The sequence below is a fragment of the Argopecten irradians genome, chromosome 3 (genome assembly GCF_041381155.1).
Source record: "Argopecten irradians isolate NY chromosome 3, Ai_NY, whole genome shotgun sequence".
Lineage (NCBI taxonomy): Eukaryota > Metazoa > Mollusca > Bivalvia > Pectinida > Pectinidae > Argopecten > Argopecten irradians.
Genome location: NC_091136.1, coordinates 66,988,931 through 67,016,676, shown reverse-complemented (window position 1 = coordinate 67,016,676; position 27,746 = coordinate 66,988,931). Strand labels below are relative to the sequence as shown.

The 27,746-nt window shown below is 48.0% G+C and overlaps 1 protein-coding gene across 1 annotated transcript; it reads right to left on the bottom strand.

Moving 5' to 3' along the window:
* Nucleotides 1-695: 695 nt before the first annotated feature.
* On the bottom strand, nt 696-25,685 carry LOC138319806 (mucin-2-like). Its single transcript, XM_069262936.1, has 22 exons — nt 25,405-25,685; nt 22,292-22,704; nt 20,072-21,181; nt 18,955-19,721; nt 17,276-17,586; nt 16,378-17,139; nt 15,739-15,985; nt 15,297-15,488; nt 14,334-14,603; nt 13,429-14,193; nt 12,763-12,995; nt 11,472-12,183; nt 9,884-11,272; nt 9,392-9,534; nt 8,915-9,056; nt 8,240-8,560; nt 7,577-8,028; nt 5,837-6,683; nt 5,522-5,746; nt 4,958-5,041; nt 3,525-3,602; nt 696-827 (listed from the first exon to the last, which is right to left on the bottom strand). The coding sequence occupies exons 1-22, from the start codon at nt 25,683-25,685 to the stop codon at nt 696-698; spliced, it is 9,876 nt and encodes a 3,291-aa protein (XP_069119037.1).
* Between the last annotated feature and the right edge of the window lie 2,061 nt (nt 25,686-27,746).

Here is a 27,746-nt window from a genome sequence, read left to right as displayed (position 1 = left end):
AGTATATCATATGTTTCAGACTGTTCCACCAGTAAACTGCTACACTGACCGTAAGTATATCATATGTTTCAGACTAGTTCAACCAGTAAACTGCTACACTGACCACCAGTAAAACTGCTACACTGACCAACCAGTAAACTGCTACACTGACCTAAGTATATCATATGTTTCAGACTGTTTCCACCAGTAAACTGCTACACTGACCTAAGTATATCATATGTTTTCAGACAGTTCCAACAGTAAACTGCTACACTGACCTAAGTATATCATATGTTTCAGACTGTTCCACCAACTAAACTGCTAATCTGACCTAAGTATATCATATGTTTCAGACTGTTCCACCAGTAAACTGCTACACTGACCTAAGTATATCATATGTTGTTTTCAGAAACTGTTCCACCACTTAAGTAAACTCTATGCTACAGACTGACCAACCAGTAAACTGCTACACTGAACATAAATGCTACACTGACCAACCAGTAAACTGCTACACTGACCAACCAGTAAACTGCTACACTGACTTAAGTATATCATATGTTTCAGACTGTTCCACCAATAAACTGCTAATCTGACCTAAGTATATCATATGTTTCAGACTGTTCCACCAGTAAACTGCTACACTGACTTAAGTATATCATATGTTTCAGACTGTTCCACCAGTAAACTGCTACACTGACCTAAGTATATCATATGTTTCAGACTGTTCCACAATAAACTGCTACACTGACCACCAGTAAACTGCTACACTGACCAACCAGTAAACTGCTACACTGACTTAAGTATATCATATGTTTCAGACTGTTCCACCAGTAAACTGCTACACTGACCTAAGTATATCATATGTATGTTTCAGTAAACTGTTCCACCAGAACCAATAAACTGCTACACTGACCTTAAGTATATCATATGTTTCAGACGGTTCCACAGTAAACTGTTACAGAAACTGTATATCACTGTTCCACCAGTAAACTGCTACACTGACTTAAGTATATCATATGTTTCAGACTGTTCCACCATAAACTGCTACACTGACCTAAGTATATCATATGTCTGCTAGTTTGTGTTCCACAATCAAATTTCAAAATACAACACTAGTTTGTATGTTCCTACAAATCAAACAAATATGTCTGCTAGGTTGTATTTCCGTGCTCAGACCAATGCCCTATTGTATTTCCTACCTGCTCTAAGTATCTCCCCTATTCTGTAGACACAGTCAGATAGTCTGATGTATTAAATGTTGGATCCACCCCTATTCTGACTAGCTCAAGTCAGATAGTCTGATGTACCATGTGTCCACCCTATTCTGTATCTCAACGTAAAATAGATAGTCTGATGTGTAGTTCTCACCCCCTTTCTGTATAATCCTCAGTCAGATAGTCTGATGTATTGTAGTTTCCACCCCTATTCTGTAGCTCAGTCAGATAGTCTGATGTATACAATTATGTCACCCCTATTCTGTAGCTCAGTCACATATCTGGTGTATAGTATATGTTCTGTAGTTGTATATTTCCACCCCCTATTCTGTAGCTCAGTCAGATAGTCTGATGTATAGTTCCACCCCTATTCTGTAGCTCAGTCAGATAGTCTGATGTATAGTTCCACCCCTATTCTGTAGCTCAGTCAGATAGTCTGATGTATAGTTCCACCCCTATTCTGTAGCTCAGTCAGATAGTCTGATGTATAGTTCCACCCCTATTCTGTAGCTCAGTCAGATAGTCTGATGTATAGTTCCACCCCTATTCTGTAGCTCAGTCAGATAGTCTGATGTATAGTTCCACCCCTATTCTGTAGCTCAGTCAGATAGTCTGATGTATAGTTCCACCCCTATTCTGTAGCTCAAGTCAGATAGTCTGATGTATAGTTCCACCCCTATTCTGTAGCTCAGTCAGATAGTCTGATGTATTGTTCCACCCCTATTCTGTAGCTCAAGTCAGATAGTCTGATGTATTGTTCCACCCCTATTCTGTAGCTCAAGTCAGATAGTCTGATGTATTGTTCCACCCCTATTCTGTAGCTCAAGTCAGATAGTCTGATGTATAGTTCCACCCCTATTCTGTAGCTCAAGTCAGATAGTCTGATGTATTGTTCCACCCCTATTCTGTAGCTCAGTCAGATAGTCTGATGTATGGTTCCACCCCTATTCTGTAGCTCAAGTCAGATAGTCTGATGTATGGTTCCACCCCTATTCTGTAGCTCAAGTCAGATAGTCTGATGTATTGTTCCAAGCCCTATTCTGTAGCTCAGTCAGATAGTCTGATGTATTGTTCCACCCCTATTCTGTAGCTCAAGTCAGATAGTCTGATGTATGGTTCCACCCCTATATTTCTGTATGTCAGATAGTCTGATGTATTGTTCCACCCCTATTTTGTGGCTCAGTCAGATAGTCTGATGTATGGTTCCACCCCTATTCTGTATCTCAGTCAGATAGTCTGATGTATAGTTTCACCCCTTTTCTGTGGCTTAGTCAGATAGTCTGATGTATGGCTCCACCCCTATTCTGTAGCTCAAGTCAGATAGTGTGATGTATTGTTCCACCCTTATTCTGTAGCTCAGTCAGATAGTGTGATGTATTGTTCCACCCCTATTCTGTAGCTAAGTCAGATAGTGTGATGTATGATTCCACCCCTATTCTGTAGCTCAAGTCGGATAGTCTGATGTATGGTTCCACCCCTATATTCTGTAGCTCTAGTCAGATAGTCTTATGTATGGTTCCACCCCTATTCTGTGGCTCAGTCAGATAGTCTGATGTATGGTTCCACCCCTATTCTGTATCTCAGTCAGATAGTCTGATGTATGATTCCACCCCTATTCTGTAGCTCAAGTCGGATAGTCTGATGTATGGTTCCACACCTATATTTTGTAGCTCATGTCAGATAGTCTTATGTATGGTTCCACCCCTATTCTGTGGCTTAGTCAGATAGTCTGATGTATGGTTCCACCCCTATTCTGTATCTCAGTCAGATAGTCTGATGTATTGTTCTACCCCTTTTCTGTGGCTTAGTGAGATAGTCTGATGTATTGTTCCACCCCAATTCTGTATCTAAGTCAGATAGTCTGATTTATAGTTCCACCCCTTTTCTTTGGCTTAGTCAGATAGTCTGATGTATGGTTCCACCCCTATTCTGTAGCTCAAGTCAGATAGTCTGGTGTATTGTTCCACCCATATTCTGTAGCTCCAGTCAGATAGTCTGATGTATGGTTCCACTCCTATTCTGTAGCTCAAGTCAGATAGTCTGATGTATTGTTCCACCCCTATTCTGTAGCTCAGTCAGATAGTCTGATGTATGGTTCCACCCCTATTCTGTAGCTCAAGTCAGATAGTCTGATGTATTGTTCCACCTCTATTCTGTAGCTCAAGTCAGATAGTCTGATGTATTGGTCAACCCGTATTCTGTAGCTCAAGTCAGATAGTCTGATGTACGGTTCCACCCCTATTCTGAAGCTCAGTCAAATAGTCTGTGTTTTTCAACACTATATACAAAACAATTTTCTAATGACCAATCCTTATTTATAGTGTTACGTACCTTGTAGTATTTACTGGTATTTTCTGACTGGTAGAGAGTTATAGACTTGGAGTCCAACTTCCAGTAATGTCTTTTTCTCTGTAAACAGAAGGAACACATAGATTAACATCATAAATTTATGTCATTGACTAAACCCTTTTCTGCACTATCATGCTAAAAACACAATCATCAAACATGTTCAATATTTCTGTAATTCCTACAGTACTTTAATCCTACCTGTATACGAGACATATTCCTACAGTACATATAAACCCTACCTGTATATGAGACATATTCCTACAGTACCTAAACCCTACCTGTATATGTACCTAAACCCTACCTGTATACCTGACATATTTCTACAGTACCTAAACTTACCTGTATACAAGACATATTCCTACAGTACTTTAATCCTACCTGTTTACAAGACATATTCCTACAGTACTTTAATCCTACCTTTATACGAGACATATTCCTACAAAACCTAAACCCTACCTGTATACCTGACATATTCCTACCGTACCTAAACCCTACCTGTATATGAAACATATTCCTAGAGTACCTAAACCCTACCTGTATATATACCTAAACCCTACTGTATATGTACGTAAACCCTACCTGTATATGTACCTAAACCCTACCTGTATACGAGACATATTCCTACAGTACTTTAATCCTACCTGTATACGTGACATATTCCTACAGTACCTAAACCCTACCTGTATACGTGACATATTCCTAGAGTACCTAAACCCTACCCGTATATGTTCCTAAACCCTACCTGTATATGTACCTAAACCCTACCTGTATATGTACCTAAACCTACCTGTATACCTGACATATTCCTACAGTACCTAAACCCTACCTGTATACCTGACATATTCTTACAGTACCTAAACCCTACCTGTATACGTACCTAAACCCTACCTGTATACGTACCTAAACCCTACCTGTTTACGTACCTAAACCCTACCTGTATACGTACCTAAACCCTACCTGTATACGTACCTAAACCCTATCTGTATATATACCTGACATATTCCTACAGCACCTAAACCATACCTGTATATATACCAGACATATTCCTACAGTACCTAAACTCTACCTGTATACAAGACATATTCCTAGAGTACCTAAACGCTACCTGTATACGAGACGGTGTGAGTGGGTGTACCTGTGGGTTGTTTAAGTAGGTATAGTGTGAGGAGGTGTATCTTTGGGTTGTCTGAGTAGGTATAGTGTGAGGGGGTGTACCTGTGGGTTGTCTGAGTAGGTATAGTGTGAGGAGGTGTACCTGTGGGTTGTCTGAGTAGGTATAGTGTGAGGAGGTGTACCTGTGGGTTGTCTGAGTAGGTATAGTGTGAGGAGGTGTACCTGTGGGTTGTCTGAGTAGGTATAGTGTGAGGAGGTGTACCTGTGGGTTGTCTGAGTAGGTATAGTGTGAGGGGGTGTACCTGTGGGTTGTCTGAGTAGGTATAGTGTGAGGAGGTGTACCTGTGGGCTTGTGGGTCTGAGTAGGTAAGTGTGAGAGGGTGTATCTGTGGGTTGTGGTTGAGTAGGTATAGTGTGAGGGGGTGTACCTGTGGGTTGTGGTCTGAGTAGGTATAGTGTGAGGGGGTGTACCTGTGGGTTGTCTGAGTAGGTATAGTGTGAGGAGGTGTACCTGTGGGTTGTGGTCTGAGTAGGTATAGTGTGAGGAGGTGTACCTGTGGGTTGTGGTCTGAGTAGGTATAGTGTGAGGAGGTGTACCTGTGGTTGTTGTCTGAGTAGGTATGTGTGAGTAGGGATGAACTGTGGGTTGTGGTGCTGTGATTAGTTTAGTGTGAGGGGTGTACCTTGTGGGTTGTGGTCCAAGTAGGTATAGTGTGAGGAGGTGTACCTGTGGGGAGTTGTTGTTGTCTGTGTAGGTATAGTGTGAGAGGCAGGTGTACCTGTGGGTTGTGGTCTGAGTAGGTATAGTGTGAGGAGGTGTATCCTGTGGGTTGTGGTCTGAGTAGGTATAGTGTGAGGAGGTGTACCTGTGGGTTGTGGTCTGAGTAGGTATAGTGTGAGGTGGTGTTACCTGTGGGGTTGTGGTCTGAGTAGGTATAGTGTGAGGGGGTGTACCTGTGGGTTGTGGTCTGAGTAGGTATAGTGTGAGGAGGTGATACCTGTGGGTTGTGGTCTGAGTAGAAAGTATAGTGTGAGGGGGTGTACCTGTGGGTTGTGGTAGTCTGAGTAGGTATAGTGTGAGGGGGTTGTACCTGTGGGTTGTGGGTCTGAGTAGGTATAGTGTGAGGTGGTGTGTACCTGTGGGTTGTGGTCTGAGTAGGTATAGTGTGAGGGGGGTGTACCTGTGGGTTGTGGTCTGAGTAGGTATAGTTGTGAGGGTAGGTGTACCTGTGGGTTGTCTGAGTAGGTATAGTGTGAGGGAGAGGTGTACCTGTGGTGTGGTGTGGTCTGAGTAGGTATAGTGTGAGGGGGTTGTACCTGTGGGTTGTGGTGCTGAGTAGGAATAGTGTGAGGGGGTGTACCTGTGGGTTGTGGTCTGAGTAGGTATAGTGTGAGGAGTGGTGTACCTGTGGGTTGTCTGAGTAGGTATAGTGTGAGGAGGTGGTGTACCTGTGGGTGTGTCTGAGTAGGTAAAGTGTGAGGGGTGTACCTGTGGGTTGTGGTCTGAGTAGGTATAGTGTGAGGAGGTGTACCTGTGGGTTGTGGTCTGAGTAGGTATAGTGTGAGGAGGTGTACCTGTGGGTTGTGGTCTGAGTAGGTATAGTGTGAGGAGGTGTATCTGTGGGTTGTCTGAGTAGGTATAGTGTGCTAGGGGGGTATCTGTGGGTTGTGGTCTGAGTAGGTATAGTGTGAGTGAGGTAGTGTACCTGTGGGTTGTGGTCTGAGTAGGTATAGTGTTGAGGAGGGGTGTGGTGTACCTGTGGGTTGTGGTCTGAGTAGGTATAGTGTGAGGAGGGTGTATCCTGTGGGTTTGTGTTCTGAGTAGGTATAGTGTGAGGAAGGTGTACCTGTGGGTTGTCTGAGTAGGTATAGTGTGAGGATGGTGTACCTGTGGTTTGTGAGTAGTAGGTATAGTGTGAGGAGGTGGTGTACCTGTGGTGTTGTGTCTGAGGTGTAGTAGTATAGTATAGTGTGAGGAGGTGTACCTGTGGGTTGTGGTCTGAGTAGGTATAGTGTGAGGGGGTGTACCTGTGGGTTGTCTGAGTAGGTATAGTGTGAGGAGGTGTATCTGTGGGTTGTGGTCTGAGTAGGTATAGTGTGAGGTGGTGTACCTGTGGGTTGTGGTCTGAGTAGGTATAGTGTGAGGAGGTGTACCTGTGGGTTGTGGTCTGAGTAGGTATAGTGTGAGGAGGTGTACCTGTGGGTTGTGGTCTGAGTAGGTATAGTGTGAGGGGGTGTACCTGTGGGTTGTGGTCTGAGTAGGTATAGTGTGAGGAGGTGTACCTGTGGGTTGTGGTCTGAGTAGGTATAGTGTGAGGTGGTGTACCTGTGGGTTGTGGTCTGAGTAGGTATAGTGTGAGGAGGTGTACCTGTGGGTTGTGGTCTGAGTAGGTATAGTGTGAGGAGGTGTACCTGTGGGTTGTCTGAGTAGGTATAGTGTGAGGAGGTGTACCTGTGGGTTGTGGTCTGAGTAGGTATAGTGTGAGTGGGTGTACCTGTGGGTTGTGGTCTGAGTAGGTATAGTGTGAGGAGGTGTACCTGTGGGTTGTGGTCTGAGTAGGTATAGTGTGAGGAGGTGTACCTGTGGGTTGTGGTCTGAGTAGGTATAGTGTGAGGGGGTGTACCTGTGGGTTGTCTGAGTAGGTATAGTGTGAGGAGGTGTACCTGTGGGTTGTCTGAGTAGGTATAGTGTGAGGAGGTGTACCTGTGGGTTGTGGTCTGAGTAGGTATAGTGTGAGGAGGTGTATCTGTGGGTTGTGGTCTGAGTAGGTATAGTGTGAGGAGGTGTATCTGTGGGTTGTGGTCTGAGTAGGTATAGTGTGTTAGTGGGTGTACCTGTGGGTTGTGGTCTGAGTAGGTATAGTGTGAGGAGGTGTACCTGTGGGTTGTCTGAGGTAAAGTGTATGTGTGAGGTTATGTACCTGTGGGTTGTCTGAGTAGGTATAGTTGTGAGGAGGTGTATCTGTGGGTTTGTCTGAGTAGGTATAGTGTGAGGGGTTGTACCTGTGGGTTGTGAGGTCTGAGTAGGTATAGTGTGAGGAGGTGTGTACCTGAGGGGGTTGGTTGAGTAGGTTATAGTGTGACGGGGGGTGTACCTGTGGGTTGTGGTCTGAGTAGGTATAAGTGTGAGGGGGGGTGGTACCTGTGGGTTGTTGTCTGAGTAGGTATAGTGTGAGGAGGGTGTACCTGTGGGTTGTGGGTCTGAGTAGGTATTAGTGTGAGGAGGTGTATCCTGTGGGTTGTCTCTGTTGGGTATAGTGTGAGGAGGTGTAGTGTGGGTTGTGACTGAGTAGGTATAGTGTGAGGGGGTGTGTACCTGTGGGTTGTGGTCTGAGTAGGTATAGTGTGAGGAGGTGTACCTGTGGGTTGTGGTCTGAGTAGGTATAGTGTGAGGAGGATGTGTATGAGTGTGGGTTGTGGTTATGAGTTGTGTCGGTATAGTGTGAGGGGTGTACCTGTGGGTTGTGGTCTGAGTAGGTATAGTGTGAGGGGGTGTACCTGTGGGTTGTGGTCTGAGTAGGTATAGTGTGAGGTGGTGTACCTGTGGGTTGTGGTCTGAGTAGGTATAGTGTGAGGAGGTGTACCTGTGGGTTGTGTCTGAGTAGGTATAGTGTGGGAGGTGTAGTTGTGGGTTGTGGTTCTGAGTAGGTATAGTGTGAGGAGTTGTACCTGTGGGTTGTGGTCTGAGTAGGTATAGTGTGAGGAGGTGTACTACCTGTGGGTTGTGTCCCCGAGTAGGTATTGTGGAGAGGTGTATCTGTGGGTTGTGTTGCTGAGTAGGTATAGTGTGAGGAGGTGTATCTGTGGGTTGTGGTCTGAGTGAAGGTTATAGTGTGAGGGGGTGTACCTGTGGGTTGTGGTTCTGAGTAGGTATAGTGTGAGGAGGGTGTACCTGTGGGTTGTGTCTGAGTAGGGTTATAGTGTGAGGGGTGTAAGTATCTGTGGGTTGTGGTCTGTTGAGTAGGTATAGTGTGAGTGGGTGTACCTGTGGGTTGTGGTGGGTCTGAGTAGGTATAGTGTGAGGGGGGTGTACCTGTGGGTTGTGGTCTGAGTAGGTATAGTGTGAGTGTGAGTGTGGGTTGTGGTCTGAGTTTGGTGATAGTGTGAGGGTTGTAGCTGTGGGTTTTGGTCTGAGTAGGTATAGTGTGAGGATTATGGTGTACCTGTGGGTTGTGTCTGAGTAGGGTATAGTTGTGAGACGGGAGGTGTGTGTACCTGTGGGTTGTGGTCTGAGTAGGTATAGTGTGAGGTGTGTGTACCTGAGTGGGTTGTGGTTCTGAGTAGGTATAGTTCGATTGAGGTGTTGTACCTGGGGTTGTGTGTGTCTGAGGTAGGTATTTAGTGTGAGGGGTGTACCTGTGGGTTGTGGTTGCTGAGTAGGTATAGTGTGAGGAGGTGTACCTGTGGGTTGTGGGTTGTCTTAGGTAGTATAGTGTGAGGTGTATCTGTGGTTGTTGTGGTCTGAGTAGGTTATAGTGTGAGGAGGTGTACACTGTGGGTAGTACCTGTGGGTGTGTTGTGGTCTGAGTAGGTATAGTGTGAGTGGGTTGTGTACCTGTGGGTTGTCTGAGTAGGTATAGTTTGGAGGGGGTGTTTAGCGTGTGAGGTTGTCTGAGTAGGTATTAGTGTGAGGAGGTGTACCTGTGGGTTGTGGTCTGAGTAGGTATATGTGTTGTTGAGGTGGTGTACCTGTGGGTTGTGGTCTGAGTACGGTATTGATGTGAGATGGGTTGTACCTGTGGGTTGTGGTCTGAGTAGGTTCATAGTGTGAGGGGGTGTACTCTAGTGGGGTTCGTGTCTGAGTAGTGTATAGTGTGTAGGGGTTGTACACTGTGGGTTGTGTCTGAGTAGGTATAGTGTGAGGTAGTGTAGCTGTGGTCTGTGAATAGGTATTAGTGTGTAGGTAAGTTGTGTTGTTGAGTGGTTGATACCTGTGGGTTGTGGTTCTGAGTAGGTATAGTGTGTAGGGGGTGTTACCTGTGGGGTTGTGGTCTGAGTAGGTATAGTGTGAGGTGAGGTGTACCTGTGGGTTGTGGTATCAGTAGATGTATAGTGGGAGTGTGTGGGTTGTGGTCTGAGTAGTGTTGCTGTGGTTTTTGGTCTGAGTAGGTATAGTGTGAGAGGTGTTGTACCTGGGTGGTTGTGGTCTTAAGTAGGTATAGGTTTGTTGTGAGGGGGTGTATCTGTGGGTTGTGGTCTGAGTAGGTATATTGTGTGAGGGGGTGTACCTGTGGGTTGTGGTCTGATAGAGGTATAGTGTGAGGGGGTGTACCTGTGGGTTTGTACTTGAGTAGGTATAGTGTTGAGGTCTTGTACATGTGGTTGTAGTGTGAGGGGGTGTTTTTGAGGTGGGTTGTTGTCTGAGTAAGGTATAGTGTGGAGGGGTGTGTACCTGTGGGTTGTGTCTGAGTAGGTATATGTGTGAGGAGGTGTACCTGTGGGTTTGGTGGTGCTGAGTAGGTATAGTGTGAGGGGGTGTACCTGTGGGTTGTTCTGAGTAGGTATAGTGTGAGGAGGTGTACCTGTGGGTTGTGGTCTGAGTAGGTAATAGTGTGAGGGGGTGTACCTGTGGGTTGTGAGTAGGGTATGAGTGTGGGAGGTGTACCTGTGGCTGTTGTCTGAGTAGGTATAGTGTGAGGGGGTGTACCTGTGGGTTGTGGTCTGAGTAGGTTAATTAGTGTGAGGAGGTGTACCTGTGGGTTGTAACTCTGAGTAGGTATAGAGGTGGAGAGGTGTGTACCTGTGGGTTGTCTTTGAGCGAGTAGGTATAGTGTGAGGAGGTTGTGGTGTGTAGTGGTCCGTAGCAGGTTATAAGTGTGAGGGGGTGTATCTGTGGGTTGGTCTGAGTAGGTTAATAGTGTTGAGGTGGTGTACCTGTGGGTTGTGGTCTGAGTAGGTATAGTGTGAGGGGGTGTACCTGTGGGTTGTGGTCTGAGTAGGTTTATAGTGTGAGGGGTTGTACTGGTGGGTTGTGGTCTGAGTAGGTATAGTGTGAGGGGGTGTACCTGTGGGTTGTGGTCCTGAGTAGGTATAGTGTGAGGGGGTGTACCTGTGGGTTGTGGTCTGGAGTACGGTATAGTGTGAGGAGGTGTACCTGTGGGTTGTGGGTTGAATCTGAGTAGGTATAGTCGTATAGTGTGAGGGTTTGTGTACCTGTGGGTTGTGGTCAGAGTAGGTATAGTGTGAGGGGGTGTACCTGTGGGTTGTTGTTCTGAGTAGTATAGTGTGAGGAGGTGGTGTTCCACCTGTTGGGTTGTCTGAGTAGGTATAGTGTGAGACGGGGGTGTACTGATGTGGTTGGTCCTGGTAGTAGGTATAGTGTGAGGATGGGTGTACCTGTGGGTTGTGGTCTGAGTAGGTATAGTGTGAGGGGGTGTACCTGTGGGTTGTTCTGAGTAGGTATAGCTGTGAGGAGGGTGTACCTGTGGGTTGTGGTCTGAGTAGGTATAGTGTGAGGAGGTGTACCTGTGGGTTGTGTGTCTGAGTAGGTATAGTGTGAGGTGGGTGTACCTGTGGGTTGTAGTCTGAGTAGGTATAGTGTGAGGGAGGTGGTGAACCTGTGGGTTGTGGTCTGAGTAGGTATAGTGTGAGGGGGTGTGTATCCTGTGGGTTGTGGTCTGAGTAGGTATAGTGTGAGGGGGTGTACCTGTGGGTTGTCTGAGTAGGTATAGTGTGAGGTGGTGTACCTGTGGGTTGTGGTCTGAGTAGGTATAGTGTGAGGGGGTGTATCTGTGGGTTGTGGTCTGAGTAGGTATAGTGTGAGGAGGGTGTACCTGTGGGTTGTGGTGTGAGTAGGTATAGTGTGAGGGGGTGTACCTGTGGGTTGTGGTCTGAGTAGGTTATTAGTGTGAGGGGGTGTACCTGTGGGTTGTGGTTCTGAGTTGGTATAGTGTTTTGAGGGGTGTAGTACCTGTGGGTTGTGGTGGTCTGTGTAGGTATTGTGTGAGGGGGTGTACCTGTGGGTTTGTGGTCTGAGTAGGTAATGTATAGTGTGTGAGTGGTCTTCTGTGTACCTGTGGGTTGTGGTCTGAGTAGGTATGGTGTGAGGCTGTGGTGTACCTGTGGGTTGTCTGAGTGGTCTATGTGTGGTAGTAGGTGGTATCTGTGGGTTGTGGTCCTGAGGAGTTGAGGTATAGTGTGAGGGGGTTTACCTTGGGTTGTTTCGTGGTGTGAGTAGGTATAGTGTGAGGAGGTTGTACCTGTGGGTTGTGGTCTGAGTAGGTATAGTTTGAGGTAGGAGGCTGTACCTGTGGGTTGTGTGGTTCTGAGTAGGTATAGTGTGAGGAGTGTGTACCTGTGGGTTGTGTAAGTCCGAGTAGGTATATAGTGTGAGGAGTGTTGTACTTGTGGGGTTGTGGTCTGAGTAGGTATAGTGTGAGGAGGTGTACCTGTGGGTTGTTGGTCTGAGTTGGGATTAGTGTGAGGAGGTTGTATAACTGTGGGTTGTGAGTCTGAGTAGGTATAAGTGTGAGGGAGGTGTACCTGTGGGTTGTTGGTCTGAGTAGGTATAGTTGTGAGGAGGGTGTACCTGTGGGTTGTTGTCTGAGTAGGTATAAAGTTGTGTGAGGAGGTGTACTGTGGGTTGTCGGAGGTCTAGTGTGAGGAGGGGTGAGTGTCTGCGTGGAGGTATAGGTGTGGGAGGTACCTGTGGGTTGTGGTACTGAGTAGGGTTATAGTGTGAGGTGGGTGTACCTGTGGGTTGTGGTCTGAGCTAGGTATAAGTGTGAGGAGGTGTGTACCTGGTGGGTTGTCTGAGTAGGTATAGTGTGAGGGGTGTACCTGTGGGTTTGGTCTGAGTGGGTATAGTGTGAGGGGGTGTACCTGTGGGTTGTGGCTCTGAGTAGGTTATTAGTGTGTGAGGTGGTGTACCTGTGGGTTGTGGTCTGAGTGGGTATAGTGGTGAGGGGGGTGGTGTACTGTGTGGGTTGTCTGAGTAGGGTATAGTTGTGAGGAGGATGTACCTGTGGGTTGTGGTCTGAGTAGGTATAGTGTGAGGGTGTGTACCTGTGGGTTGTGGTCTTGAGTAGGTATAGTGTGAGGGGGTGGTGTACCTGTGGGTTGTGGTCAGTGAGTGGGGTAGTGGTGTTGGTAGTGTGAGTGGGTGTACCTGTGGGTTGTGGTCTGAGTAGGTATAGTGTGAGGGGGTTGTACCTGTGGGTTGTGGTCTGAGTAGGTATGGTGTGAGGTGGTTGTACCTGTGGGTTGTTGTGGGTCTGGAGTAGGTATAGTGTGAGGGGGTGTACCTGTGGGTTGTGTGGTGTAGGTATGAGTGTGAGTATAGTGTGAGGGGGTGTACCTGTGGGTTGTGGTCTGAGTAGGTATAGTGTGAGGCGGGTGTACCTGTTTGGGTTGTGTGGGAGGTTACTGAGTAGGTATAGTGTGTGATGGTGGTGTTACCTGTGGGTTGTGGTATCTGAGTAGGGTATTATGTTTGAGGTGGTTGTGGGTTGTCTGAGTAGGTATAGTGTGAGGAGGTGTATCTGTTGGGTTGTGGTCTGAGTAGGTATAGTGTGAGTGGGGTGTGTAACCTGTGGGTTGTGGTCTGAGTAGGTATAGGTGTGAGGGGGTGTACCTGTGGGTTGTGGTCTGAGTATAGGTATTAGGTTTTGAGGGGTTGGTGTAGTAACTGTTTTGAGGTTGTGGTACTGAGTAGGCTAATAGTGTTGAGGGGGCTGTACCTGTGGGTTGTGGTCCTGAGTAGGTATAAGTTGTGAGGCGTATGTACTGTGGGTTGTGGTCTGAGTAGGTCTAATAGTTTGAGGAGGTGATGTACCTGTGGGTTGTGGTCTGAGTAGGTATAGTGTGGAGGAGGTGTACCTGTGGGTTGTGGTCTGAGTAGGTATAGTGTGAGGAGGTGTACCTGTGGGTTGTGGTTCTGAGTAGGTATAGTGTATGAGGGGTGCCAGGAGTGGGTTGTGTTCCTGTGGGTTGTCTGAGTGAGGAATGGTGTGAGTGGTGGTACTTGTGGTTGTGTCTGAGTAGGTATAGTGTGAGGGGTGATGTACCTGTGGGTTGTGGTCTGAGTAGGTATGGTTTGAGGGGGTGTACCTGTGGGTTGTGGTCTCTGAGTAGTATAGTGTGAGGAGGTGTAGCCTGTGGGTTGTGTTCTGAGTATGGTAAAAGTGTGAGGGGGATGTACCTGTGGGTTGTGGTGTCTGAGTAGGTATAGTGTGAGGTGGTGTACCTGTGGGTTGTCTGAGTAGGTATAGTGTGAGGAGGTGTACCTGTGGGTTGTGGTCTGAGTAGGTATAGTGGTAGGGGGTGTAACGGCTGTGTGGTTGTGGTCTGAGTAGGTATAGTGTGAAGAGGGGGTGTACCTGTGGGTTGTGGTGAAGTGCGGTCTGAGTAGGTGGCTGGCTGTAAACTGTGGGTTGTGGTCTGAGTAGGTAACATAGATGTGAGGGGGTGTACCTGTGGGTTGGTCTGAGTAGGTATAGTGTGAGGGGGTGTACGCTGTGGGTTGTGGTCTGAGTAGGTATAGTGTGAGGAGGTGGTACCTGTGGGTTGTGGTCTGATTAGGTCTGTGTAGGTGAGGGGGCTATTTAGTGGGTGTGATGGGTACCTGTTTGACGGTGTTGTACCGATGTGGTTTGTCTGAGTAGGTATAGTGTGTGGAGAGGTTTGGTGTACCTGTGGGTTTGTGGTCGTCTGAGTAGGTTATAGTGTGAGGAGGTGTACCTGTGGGTTGTGGTCTGAGTAGGTATAGGTGTGAGGGGGTGTACCTGTGGGTTGTCTAGGTCTGTAGGTAGGTATGTGTGAGGTGGTGTAGCCTGTGGGTTGTGGTCTGAGTAGTCGTATAGTTGTGAGGTGGGGTGTACCCTGTGGGTTGTCTGAGTAGGTATAGTGTGAGGAGGTACCTGTGGGGTTGTCTGAGTATTGTATAGTGTGAGGAGGTGTACCTGTGGGTTGTTGTGGTCCTGAGTAGGATTGAGGTGATGAGGGTGGTACCTGTGGGTAGTAGGTGAGGTGGGGGTGTACCTGTGGGTTGTCTGAGTAGGTATATTAGTGTTGTGGGGGTGTATCTGTGGGTTGTGGTCCTGAGTAGGTATAGTGTGAGGTGGGTGTACCTGTGGGTGTTGTGGTCTGAGTAGGTATAGTGTGAGGAGGAGGTGTACCTGTGGGTTGTGTCTGAGCGTAGGTAGTAGTGTGTAGGGTGGTGGGTGTACCCTGTGGGTTGTCACTGGTCTGAGTGTGGTTTTCATAGTGTGAGAGTCAGGAGTGTACCTGTGGGTTGTGTCTGAGTAGGTATAAGTTGTGAGGTGGTTGGTAACCTTGTGGGTTACACTGTGGGTCTGTGTATGTATAGTGTGAGGGGAGTGTACCTGTGGGTTGTGGCTCTGAGTAGGTATAGTGTGAGGAGGTGTACCTGTGGTTCTGTGGTCTGAGTAGGTATGGTGTGAGGGGGTGTACCTGTGGGTTGTCTGAGTAGGTATAGTGTGAGGGGTTGTACCTGTGGGTTGTGGTCTGAGTAGGTATAGTGTGAGGGGGTGTACCTGTGGGTTTGTCTGGTCCTGAGTAGGTTACCCTATGGGTTGAGGTTAGGTTGTACCTGTGGGTTGTGGTCTGAGTAGGTATAGTTGTGAAGGGTGGTGTACCTGTGGGTTGTGGTCTGAGTAGGTATTAGTGTTTGAGGTGGTGTACCTGTGGGTTGTGGTCTGAGTAGGTATAGTGTGAGGGGGTGTACCTGTGGGTTGTGTGGTCTGAGTAGGTATAGTGTGAGGGGGTGTACCTGTGGGTTGTGGTCACTGAGTAGGTATAGTGTTTAGGGGTGGTGTACCTGTGGGTTGTGGTCTGAACCCCCGTGGGGTATGGTGTGGTAGTAGGGGGTGGTACCTGTGGGTTGTTGGTCTGAGTAGGTATAGTGTGAGGGGTGTTACCTGTGGGTTGTCTCCTGAGTAGGTATAGTGTGAGGGGGTGTGTGTACCTGTGGGTTTTGTGGTTCTGAGTAGGTATAGTGTGAGGGGGGTGTACCTGTGTGGGTTGTCGAGTGAGTTAGGTATGGTCTTGTGAGGAGGTGGTATGTACCTGGTGGGTTGTGGTTTATCTAGTGAGTATGGTTTGAGTTGTGAGGGGGTAGTTTTACCTGAGTACCTGTGGGTTTTCTGAGTAATGTGTGAGGTGGTTTACCTGTGGGTTGTGTCTGAGTAGGTATAGACGTTGAGGGGTGTTGTTTACCTGTGGGTTGTGGTACTGAGTAGGTATAGGTGTGAGGTGGTGTTCCTGTGGGTTGTGGTCTGAGTAGGTATAGTGTGACTGTGAGGTGTATCTGTGGTTGTGGTCCTGAGTAGGTATAGTGTGAGGGGGTACCTAGTTGTGGGTTGTGGTGGGAGCTGTGAGGTATAGTGTGAGGGAGGTGTAGCCTATGTGGGTTGTGGTCTGAGTGGTATAGTGTGAGGAGGTGTTACCTGTGGGTTGTGGTCTGAGTAGGTATAGTGTGAGGGGGGTGTACCTGTGGTTGATGGTTGTGTAGGTACTAAGTGTGAGGAGGTGTACTGTGGGTTGTGGAGTGAGTCAGTTATAGTTAGAGGATGGTGTACCTGTGGGTTGTGGTCTGAGTAGGTATAGTTTGATGAGGGGGTGTGTACCTGTGGGTTGTGGTTCTGAGTAGATATAGGTGTGAGGGGGTGTACCTGTGGGTTGTGGTTCTGAGTAGGTATGGTTTGTGAGGGGGTGTACCTGTGGGTTGTGGTCTGAGTAGGTCATAGTGTGAGGGGGTGTTTACCTGTGGGTTGTGGTCTGAGTGGGTATAGTTTGAGGGGGTGTACCTGTGGGTTGTTGGTCTGAGTAGGTATAGTGTGAGGGGGTTGTACCTGTGGGTTGTGGTATCTGAGTAGGTAATCTGTATTGTTGAGGATGGGTGTACCTGTGGGTTGTGGTCTGAGTAGGTATAGTTTGTGAGGGTGGTGGTACCTGTGGGTTGTGGTCTGAGTAGGGTATGTGTGGAGGGGGTGTACCTGTGGGTTGTGGTCTGAGTAGGTATAGTGTGAGGTGTTGTACCTGTGGGTTGTGGTCTGAGTAGGTATGGTTTGAGGTGGTGTACCTGTGGGTTGTGGTCCGAGTAGGTATAGTGTGAGGAGGTGTACCTGTGGGTTGTGGTCCGAGTAGGTATAGTGTGAGGAGGTGTACCTGTGGGTTGTGGTCTGAGTAGGTATAGTTGTGAGGGGGGAGGTGTACCGTGTGGGTTGTGGTCTGAGTAGTATAGTGTGGAGGTGGTGTTGTGGGTTGTGTCTGAGTAGGTATAGTGTGAGGAGGTGTACCTGTGGGTTGTGGTCTGAGTAGGTATAGTGTGAGAGGGTGGTCTACCTGTGGGTTGTTCGTCGAGTATGGTATAGAGTGAGGAGGTGTATCTGTGGGGTTGTGGTCTGAGTAGGTATAGTGTGAGGAGGTGTACCTGTGGGTTGTGTCTGAGTAGGTATAGTGTGAGGGGGTGGTGTACCTGTGGGTTGTCTGAGTAGGTGTGTATATAGTGTGAGGGGGTGTGTACCTGTGGGTTGTGGTCTTCACGAGTAGGTATAGTGTGAGGAGGTGTACCTGTGGGTTGTGGTCTGAGTAGGTATAGTGTGAGGAGGTGTACCTGTGGGTTGTGGTTCTGAGTAGGTATAGTGTGAGGAGGGGTGTACCTGTGGGTTGTTGGTTCTGAGTAGGTATAGTGTGAGGGTGGTGTACCTGTGGGGTTGTCTGAGTAGGTATAGTGTGAGGTGGTGTACCTGTGGGTTGTGGTCCCTGAGTAGGTATAGTGTGTTGGTAGGTGACCTGTGGGTTGTGGTCTGAGTAGGTATAGTGTGAGGGGGGCTGTACCTGTGGGTTGTGGTTGGTTAGGTATTGTGTGAGGAGGTGTACCTGTGGGTTGTGGTCTGAGTAGGTATAGTGTGAGGTTGGTGTGTACCTGTGGGTTGTCTGAGTAGGTATTGTGTAGTGTGAGGTGGTGTACCTGTGGGGTTTGTGGTCTGAGTAGGTTATAGTGTGAGGGGGTGTACCTGTGGGTTGTGGTCTGAGTAGGTATAGTGTGAGGGGGTGTACCTGTGGGTTGTGGTCTGAGTAGGTATAGTGTGAGGTGGTGTACCTGTGGGTTGTGGTCTGAGTAGGTATAGTGTGAGGGGGTGTACCTGTGGGTTGTGGTCTGAGTAGGTATAGTGTGAGGGGGTGTACCTGTGGGTTGTGGTCTGAGTGGGTATGGTTTGAGGTGGTGTACCTGTGGGTTGTGGTCTGAGTAGGTATAGTGTGAGGGGGTGTACCTGTGGGTTGTGGTCTGAGTGGGTATGGTTTGAGGGGGTGTACCTGTGGGTTGTGGTCTGAGTAGGTATAGTGTGAGGGGGTGTACCTGTGGGTTGTGGTCTGAGTAGGTATAGTGTGAGGGGGTGTACCTGTGGGTTGTGGTCTGAGTAGGTATAGTGTGAGGGGGTGTACCTGTGGGTTGTGGTCTGAGTAGGTATAGTGTGAGGGGGTGTACCTGTGGGTTGTGGTCTGAGTAGGTATAGTGTGAGGAGGTGTACCTGTGGGTTGTGGTCTGAGTAGGTATAGTGTGAGGTGGTGTACCTGTGGGTTGTGGTCTGAGTAGGTATAGTGTGAGGTGGTGTACCTGTGGGTTGTGGTCCGAGTAGGTATAGTGTGAGGAGGTGTACCTGTGGGTTGTGGTCTGAGTAGGTATAGTGTGAGGAGGTGTACCTGTGTGGTTGTGGTCTGAGTAGGTATAGTGTGAGGGTGTAGGCTGTACCTGTGGGTTGTGGTCTGAGTAGGTATAGTGTGAGGTGGGTGTACCTGTGGGTTGTGGTCTGAGTAGGTATAGTGTGAGGTGGTGTACCTGTGGGTTGTGGTCCGTAGTAGGTATAGTTGGTGTGAGGAGGTGTGTACCTGTGGGGTTGTGTCTGAGTAGGGTATAGTGTGAGGAGGTGTTACCTGTGGGTTGTGGTCTGAGTAGGTATAGTGGTGAGGTGGGTGTACCTGTGGGTTGTGGTTGTCTGAGTAGGTATAGTGTGAGGAGGGTGTACCTGTGGGTTGTGGGTCTGAGTAGGTATAGTGTGAGGAGGTGTACCTGTGGGTTGTGGTCTGAGTAGGTATAGTGTGTGGGGGTGTACCTGTGGGTTGTCTTGAGTCTGAGTAGGTATAGTGTGAGGGCTGGTGTACCTGTGGGTTGTGGTCCATGAGTAGGTATAGTGTGAGGAGTTGTACCTGTGGGTTGTCTGAGGAGTAGGTATAGTGTGAGGAGGTTGTACCTGTGGGTTGTGGTCTGAGTAGGTATAGTGTGAGGTGGTGTACCTGTGGGTTGTGGTGTGAGTAGGTATAGTGTGAGGGGGTGTACCTGTGGGTTGTGGTCTGAGTAGGTATAGTGTGAGGAGGTGTACCTGTGGGTTGTGGTCTGAGTAAATATGGTTTGAGGTGGTTTGTGGTCTGAGTAGGTATAGTGTGAGGGGGTGTACCTGTGGGTTGTGGTCTGAGTAGGTATAGTGTGAGGGGGTGTACCTGTGGGTTGTGGTCTGAGTAGGTATAGTGTGAGGTGGTGTACCTGTGGGTTGTGGTCTGAGTAGGTATGGTTTGAGGTGGTGTACCTGTGGGTTGTGGTCTGAGTAGGTATGGTTTGAGGTGGTGTACCTGTGGGTTGTGGTCTGAGTAGGTATAGTGTGAGGGGGTGTACCTGTGGGTTGTCTGAGTAGGTATAGTGTGAGGAGGTGTACCTGTGGGTTGTGGTCTGAGTAGGTATAGTGTTGAGGGAGGGTGTTGTACCTGTGGGTTTGTGGTCCGAAGTAGGTATAGTGTGAGGAGGTGTATCTGTGGGTTGTGGTGTCTGAGTAGGTATAGTGTGAGGAGGTGTACCTGTGGGTTGTGTGTCTGAGTAGGTATAGTGTGAGGGGGTGTATCTGTGGGTTGTGTGGTCTGAGTAGGTATAGTGTGAGGGGGTGTACCTGTGGGTTGTGGTACTGAGTAGGTCTGTGAGGAGGTGTAGTGTGGTTGTGGTCTGAGTAGGTATAGTGTGAGGAGGTGTACCTGTGGGTTGTCTGAGTAGGTTATAGTGTGAGGAGGTGTACCTGTGGGTTGTGGTCTGAGTAGGTATAGTGTGAGGGGGTGTACCTGTGGGTTGTCTGAGTAGGTATAGTGTGAGGGGGTGTACCTGTGGGTTGTCTGAGTAGGTATAGTGTGAGGTGGTGTACCTGTGGGTTGTGGTCTGAGTAGGTATATGTGTGAGGGGGTGTACCTGTGGGTTGTGAGTAGGTCTGAGTTAGGTATAGTGTGAGGAGGAGGTGTACCTGTGGGTTGTGGTCTGAGTAGGTATAGTGTGAGGAGAGTTGTACCTGTGGGTTGTGGTCTGAGTAGGTATAGTGTGAGGAGGTGTACCTGTGGGTTGTTGTCTGAGTAGGTATAGTGTGAGGAGGTGTACCTGTGGGTTGTGGTCTGAGTAGGTATAGTGTGAGGAGGTGTACCTGTGGGTTGTGTCTGAGTAGGTATAGTGTGAGGAGGTGTACCTGGTGGGTAGGTATGTGTCTGAGTAGGTATAGTGGTGAGGGGGTGTACTGTGGGTTGTGGTCTGAGTAGGTGTAGTGTGAGGAGGTGTACACTGTGGGTTGTCTGACGGCGGTTGAGTGTGAGGGAGGTGTACCTGTGGTGTTGTGGTCTGAGTAGGTATAGTGTGAGGGGGTGTACCTGTGGGTTGTGGTCTGAGTAGGTATAGTGGTGAGGGGGGTACCTGTGGGTGTACTGTGGGTTGTGTTCTGAGTAGGTATAGTGGGTTGAGGGTCGGTGTACCTGTTGTGGGTTGTCTGAGTAGGTTATAGTGTGAGGGGGTGTACCTGTGGGTTGTCTGAGTTGGTATAGTTTGTGGAGGGTGTTGTACCTGTGGGTTGTGGTCTGAGTAGGTATAGTGTGAGGTGGGTGTACCTGTGGGTTGTGGTCTGAGTAGGTATAGTGTGAGGTGGGTGTACCTGTGGGTTGTGGTCTGTAGTAGGTATAAAGTGTGAGGAGGGTTGTACCTGTGGGTTGTGGGTCTGAGTAGGTATAGTGTGAGGAGGTGTACCTGTGGGTTTTGGTCTGAGTAGGTATAGTGTGAGGAGGTGTACCTGTGGGCTGTCTGAGTAGGTATAGTGTGAGGAGTTGTACCTGTGGGGTTGTGGTCAACTGAGTAGGTATAGTGTGAGGTGTTGTACCTGTGGGTTGTGGTCTTGAGTAGGTATAGGTGTGGTTTGTTGAGTAGGTGTGTACCTGTGGGTTGTTGTCTGAGTAGGTATAGTGTGAGGAGGTGTACCTGTGGGTTTTGTGGTCTGAGTAGGTATAGTGTGAGGAGGTGTACCTGTGGGTTGTGGTCCGAGTAGGTATAGTGTGAGGAGGTGTATCTGTGGGTTGTCTGAGTAGGTATAGTGTGAGGAGGTGTACCTGTGGGTTGTCTGAGTAGGTATAGTGTGAGGGGGTGTACCTGTGGGTTGTCTGAGTAGGTATAGTGTGAGGTGGTGTACCTGTGGGTTGTCTGAGTAGGTATAGTGTGAGGATGGTGTATCTGTGGGTTGTGGTCTGAGTAGGTATAGTGTGAGGAGGTGTACCTGTGGGTTGTGGTCTGAGTAGGTATAGTGTGAGGGGGTGTACCTGTGGGTTGTCTGAGTAGGTATAGTGTGAGGTGGTGTACCTGTGGGTTGTCTGAGTAGGTATAGTGTGAGGAGGTGTACCTGTGGGTTGTGGTCTGAGTAGGTATAGTGTGAGTGGGTGTACCTGTGGGTTGTCTGAGTAGGTATAGTGTGAGGAGGTTGTACCTGTGGGTTGTGGTCCTGAGTAGGTATAGTGTGAGGGAGGTGTACCTGTGGGTTGTCTGAGTAGGTATAGTGTGAGAGGAGGTGTACCTGTGGGTTGTGGTCTGAGTAGGTATAGTGTGAGGAGTGGTGTACCTGTGGGTTGTTGTTGAGTAGGTATAGTGTGAGGAGGTGTAGTGTGGGTTGTGGTCTGAGATGTATAGTGTACCTGTAGGTGTGGTTGTCTGAGTAGGTATAGTGTGTAGGTGTACCTGTGGGTTGTCTGAGTAGGTATAGTGTTGAGGAGTTGTACCTGTGGGTTGTGGTCTGAGTAGGTATAGTGTGAGGGGGTGTACCTGTGGGTTGTCTGAGTAGGTTAGTGTGTGAGGGGGGTGTACCTGTGGGTTGTCTGTGAGTAGGTATAGTGTGAGGGGGTGTACCTGGTGGGTTGTGGTCTGAGTAGGTATAGTGGTGAGTGGGTGGGTGTGTGAGGCGGGTGTACCTGTGGGTTGTGAGTAGGTATAGTGTGAGGGGGGTACCTGTGGGTTGTCTGAGTAGGTATAGTGTGAGGAGGTGTGTACCTGTGGGTTGTCTCTGAGTAGGTATAGTGTGAGGTGGGTGTACCTGTGGGTTGTGGTCTGAGTAGGTATAGTGTGAGGGGGTGTACCTGTGGGTTGTTGAGTGAGTAGGTATAGTGTGAGGAGGTGTACCTGTGGGTTGTGGTCTGAGTAGGTATAGTGTGAGGTGGTGTACCTGTGGGTTGTGGTCTGAGTAGGTATAGTGTGAGGGGGTGTACCTGTGGGTTGTGGTCTGAGTAGGTATAGTGTGAGGAGGTGTACCTGTGGGTTGTGGTCTGAGTAGGTATAGTGTGAGGAGGGGTGTACCTGTGGGTTGTGGTCTGAGTAGGTATAGTGTGAGGAGGTGTACCTGTGGGTTTGTGGTCTGAGTAGGTATAGTGTGAGGGTTGTGTTGTACTGTGGGTTGTGGTCTGAGTAGGTATAGTGTGAGGAGGTGTACCTGTGGGTTGTGGTCTGAGTAGGTATAGTGTGAGGGAGGTGTACCTGTGGGTTGTGTTCTGAGTAGGTATAGTGTGAGTGAGGTGGTTGTATCTGAGTGGGTTGTGTGAGTAGGTGTACCTGTGGGTAGGGTGTGAGTAGGTTAGTGTGTGGGTGTACCTGTGGGTTGTGGTCTGAGTAGGTATAGTGTGAGGAGGTGTACAATGTGGGTTGTGGTCTGAGTAGGTATAGTGTGAGGGTGTGTACCTGTGGGTTGTGTCTGAGTAGGTAGTGTAGGGGGTAGGTGTGAGGTCTGAGTAGGTATAAGTGTGAGTTGTGGTGTACCTGTGGGTTGTGGTCTGAGTAGGTATAGTGTGAGGTGGTGTACCTGTGGGTTGTGGTCTGAGTAGGTATAGTGTGAGGAGGTGTACCTGTGGGTTGTCTGAGTAGGTATAGTGTGAGGAGGTGTACCTGTGGGTTGTGAGTAGGTATAGTGTGAGGGGGTGTATTGTGTGTAGGTCTAGGTGTGAGGTGTACCTGTGGGTTGTGGTCTGAGTAGGTATAGTGTGAGGGGGTGTACCTGTGGGTTGTGGTCTGAGTAGGTATAGTGTGAGGAGGTGTACCTGTGGGTTTGTGGTCTGAGTAGGTATAGTGTGAGGAGGTGTACCTGTGTGGTTGTGGTCTGAGTAGGTATAGTGTGAGGGGGGTGTACCTGTGGGTTGTGGAGTAGGTATAGAGGAGGTGTACCTGTGGGTTGTCTGAGTAGGTATAGTGTGAGGGGGTGTACCTGTGGGTTGTCTGAGTAGGTATAGTGTGAGGAGGTGTACCTGTGGGTTGTGGTCTGAGTAGGTATAGTGTGAGGAGGTGTACCTGTGGGTTGTGGTCTGAGTAGGTATAGTGTGAGGGGGTGTACCTGTGGGTTGTCTGAGTAGGTATAGTGTGAGGAGGTGTACCTGTGGGTTGTCTGAGTAGGTATAGTGTGAGGAGGTGTACCTGTGGGTTGTGGTCTGAGTAGGTATAGTGTGAGGGGGTGTACCTGTGGGTTGTCTGAGTAGGTATAGTGTGAGGAGGTGTACCTGTGGGTTGTCTGAGTAGGTATAGTGTGAGGAGGTGTACCTGTGGGTTGTGGTCTGAGTAGGTATAGTGTGAGGGGGTGTACCTGTGGGTTGTGGTCTGAGTATGGTATAGTGTGAGGAGGTTGTACCTGTGGGTTGTGGTCTGAGTAGGTATAGTGTGAGGGGGTGTACTCTGTGGGTTGTGGTCTGAGTAGGTATAGTGTGAGGGGTTGTGTACCTGTGGGTTGTGGTCTGAGTAGGTATAGTGTGAGGGTAGGTGTACCTGTGGGTTGTAGTTCTCTGAGTAGGTTATAGATGTGAGGGGGTGTGTACCTGTGGGTTGTCTGAGTAGGTATAGTGTGAGGGGGTGTACCATGTGGGTTGTGGTCTGAGTAAGGTATAGTGTGAGGAGGTGTGTACCTGTGGGTTGTGGTCTGATAGGTGATGGTGTAGTGTGGTATAGTAGGTGAGTGTGAGGAGTGTGTACCTGTGGGTTGTGGTCTGAGTAGGTATAGTGTGAGGAGGTGTACCTGTGGGTTGTCTGAGTAGGTATAGTGTGAGGAGGTGTACCTGTGGGTTGTGGTCTGAGTAGGTATAGTGTGAGGAGGTGTACCTGTGGGTTGTCTGAGTAGGTATAGTGTGAGGAGGTGTATCTGTGGGTTGTGGTCCGAGTAGGTATAGTGTGAGTGGGTGTACCTGTGGGTTGTGGTCTGAGTAGGTATAGTGTGAGGGGGTGTACCTGTGGGTTGTGGTCTGAGTAGGTATAGTGTGAGGAGGTGTACCTGTGGGTTGTCTGAGTAGGTATAGTGTGAGGAGGTGTACCCTGTGGGTTGTGTCTGAGTAGGTAGGTAGTATAGTGTGAGGAGGTGTATCTGTGGGTTGTGGTCTGAGTAGGTATAGTGTGAGGGGGTGTACCTGTGGGTTGTGGTCTGAGTAGGTATAGTGTGAGGGGGTGTACCTGTGGGTTGTCTGAGTAGGTATAGTGTGAGGAGGTGTACCTGTGGGTTGTGGTCTGAGTAGGTATAGTGTGAGGGGGTGTACCTGTGGGTTGTCTGAGTAGGTATAGTGTGAGGAGGTGTACCTGTGGGTTGTGGTCTGAGTAGGTATAGTGTGAGGAGGTGTACCTGTGGGTTGTGGTCTGAGTAGGTATAGTGTGAGGAGGTGTATCTGTGGGTTGTGGTCTGAGTAGGTATAGTGTGAGGGGGTGTACCTGTGGGTTGTCTGAGTAGGTATAGTGTGAGGGGGTGTATCTGTGGGTTGTGGTCTGAGTAGGTATAGTGTGAGGAGGTGTACCTGTGGGTTGTCTGAGTAGGTATAGTGTGAGGGGGTGTACCTGTGGGTTGTGGTCTGAGTAGGTATAGTGTGAGGAGGTGTACCTGTGGGTTGTGGTCTGAGTAGGTATAGTGTGAGGTTGGTGTACCTGTGGGTTTTTTGTCTGAGTAGGTATAGTGTGTGGAGGTGTACCTGTGGGTTGTGGTCTGAGTAGCTGTATAGTGTGAGGTGGGTGTACCTGTGGGTTGTCTGCGTAGGTATAGTGTGAGGAGGTGTACCTGTGGGTTGTCTGAGGCTAGGTATAGTGTGAGGAGTGGGTGTACCTGTGGGTTTTGTGGTCCTGAGTAGGTATAAGTGTGTAGGAGGTGTACGCTGTGGGTTGTGGTCTGAGTAGGTATAGTGTGAGGGGTGTTGTACCTGTGGGTTGTGGTCTGAGTAAGGTATAGTGTGAGTGGGTGTACCTGTGGGTTGTGGTCTGAGTAGGTATAGTGTGAGGAGGTGTACCTGTGGGTTGTCTGAGTAGGTATAGTGTGAGGAGGTGTACCTGTGGGTTGTTGTCTGAGTAGGTATAGTGTGAGGAGGTGTACCTGTGGGTTGTGGTCCGAGTAGGTATAGTGTGAGGAGGTGTACCTGTGGGTTGTGGTCTGAGTAGGTATAGTGTGAGGAGGGTGTACCTGTGGGTTGTGGTCTGAGTAGGTATAGTGTGAGGAAGGTGTACCTGTGGGTTGTTGTCTGAGTAGGTATAGTGTGAGGTGGTGTACACTGTGGTTTGTGGTCTGGAGTAGGTATAGTGTGAGGAGGTGTACCTGTGTGTTGTTGTCTGAGTAGGTATAGTGTGAGGAGGTGTACCTGTGGGTTGTGGTCTGAGTAGGTATAGTGTGAGGGGGTGTACCTGTGGGTTGTGGTCTGAGTAGGTATATAGGGTGATGGGGGTGTGTACCTGTGGGTTGTTGGTCTGAGTAGGTTATAGTGTGAGGGGGTGTACCTGTACGATCCCATAAGTACTGGTTCTACAAGTGTAGACTAGAAGATCTATATCCCATAAGTACTGATCTACTGTAAGTGTAGACTAGAAGATCTACGATCCCATAAGTACTGGTTCTACAAGTGTAGACTAGAAGATCTACGATCCCATAAGTACTGGTTCTACAAGTGTAGACTAGAAGATCTACGATCCCATAAGTACTGGTTCTACAAGTGTAGACTAGAAGATCTACGATCCCATAAGTACTGGTTCTACAAGTGTAGACTAGAAGATCTACGATCCCATAAGTACTGGTTCTACAAGTGTAGACTAGAAGATCTACGATCCCATAAGTACTGGTTCTACAAGTGTAGACTAGAAGATCTACGATCCCATAAGTACTGGTTCCTACAAGTGTAGACTAGAAGATCTACGATCCCATAATGTACTGGTTCTACAAGTGTAGACTAGAAGATCTACGATCCCATAAGTACTGTACTGGTTCTACAAGTGTAGACTAGAAGATCTACGATCCCATAAGTACTGGTTCTACAAGTGTAGACTAGAAGATCTACGATCCCATAAGTACTGGTTCTACAAGTGTAGACTAGAAGATCTACGATCCCATAAGTACTGATCTACGATCCCATAAGTACTTGGTTCTACAAGTAGAAGATCTACGATCCCATAAGTACTGGTTCTACAAGTGTAGACTAGAAGATCTACGATCCCATAAGTACTGGTTCTACAAGTGTAGACTAGAAGATCTACGATCCCATAAGTACTGGTTCTACAAGTGTAGACTAGAAGATCTACGATCCCATAAGTACTGGTTCTACAAGTGTAGACTAGAAGATCTACGATCCCATAAGTACTGGTTCTACAAGTGTAGACTAGAAGATCTACGATCCCATAAGTACTGGTTCTACAAGTGTAGACTAGAAGATCTACGATCCCATAAGTACTGGTTCTAATGTCAACTGTAGACTAGAAGATCTACGATCACATAAGTACTGGTTCTACAAGTGTAGACTAGAAGATCTACGATCCCATAAGTACTGATTCTACATTGTGTAGGACTAGAAGATCTACGATACCATAAGTACTGGTTCTACAAACTGTGTAGACTTGAAGATCTACGATCCTCATAAGTACTGGTTCTACAAGTTGTAGACTAGAAGATCTACGATCCCATAAGTACTGGTTCTACAAGTGTAGTAGACTAGAAGATGTCCATATAAGACTGGATTCTACATGAGGACTAGAAGATCTACGATCCACATATAGTACTGGTTCTTACAAGTAAGACTAGAAGGATCTACAGATCCCATAGTTTGGTTCTACAAGTGTAGACTAGAACATAAGAAGATCTACGATCCATTAAGTACTGGTTATCTACATCCATAAGTATGTGTACACTAGAACTAGATCTACGATCATAAGTACTGGTCCTCAATAACTGTAGACAGAATATTACGATCCTGTCATAAGTATCTGGTTCTGACAAGTTTTTATCATTAGATAGAATTCTACGATCATAAGTACATGAACATTAGACTAGTATCTAGATGTCACTCACTGTGGAGAGATTCAGATGAAGATCTATTAACTACTGGTTCCCTACATCATAAGTGACAAGTTAATGAAAACTCACATCCACAATGTAACATCCACAAAAGTGAACATGAACAATTTTTTAATCTACGTGACCCATAAGTACTGGTTCTAACAGTGTAACTAGAAGATCTACGACACATAAGTTTAGGGTCTACAAGATGTCCTACATCTCCTCGTGACCCATAAGTACCTGGTTCTATCAAGTGTAGAATCATGAAGGACGAATCTAAGTACTGAACAAGTGTTATCTAGTGTCACATCCCATAAGTTTGGTTCTGAACATCCATTGACATAGTGACACATTTATCTAGTGTCACACATTACATGAACATTTATCTAGTGTCACACATCAAAGTGACATGAACATTTATCTAGTGTCAACATCAAAGTGACATGAACATTTATCTAGTGTCCACACATCAAAGTGACATGAACATTTATCTAGTGTCACACACATCAAAGTGACATGAACACTAGTG

Excerpts from the sequence above, each read along its gene's own strand:
- LOC138319806 (XM_069262936.1), bottom strand. The coding sequence starts at position 25,685 with ATGGGATCGTACAGGTACACCCCCTCACACTATAACCTACTCAGACCA. Across the intron at positions 11,273-11,471 it reads ACTCAGACCACAACCCACAG|ACCACAACCCACAGGATACA; the intron begins GTACACCCCCTC and ends ATACCTACTCAG. Across the intron at positions 8,029-8,239 it reads TACTCAGACACAACCCACAG|ACCACAACCCACAGGTACAC; the intron begins GTACACCTCCTC and ends ATACCTACTCAG.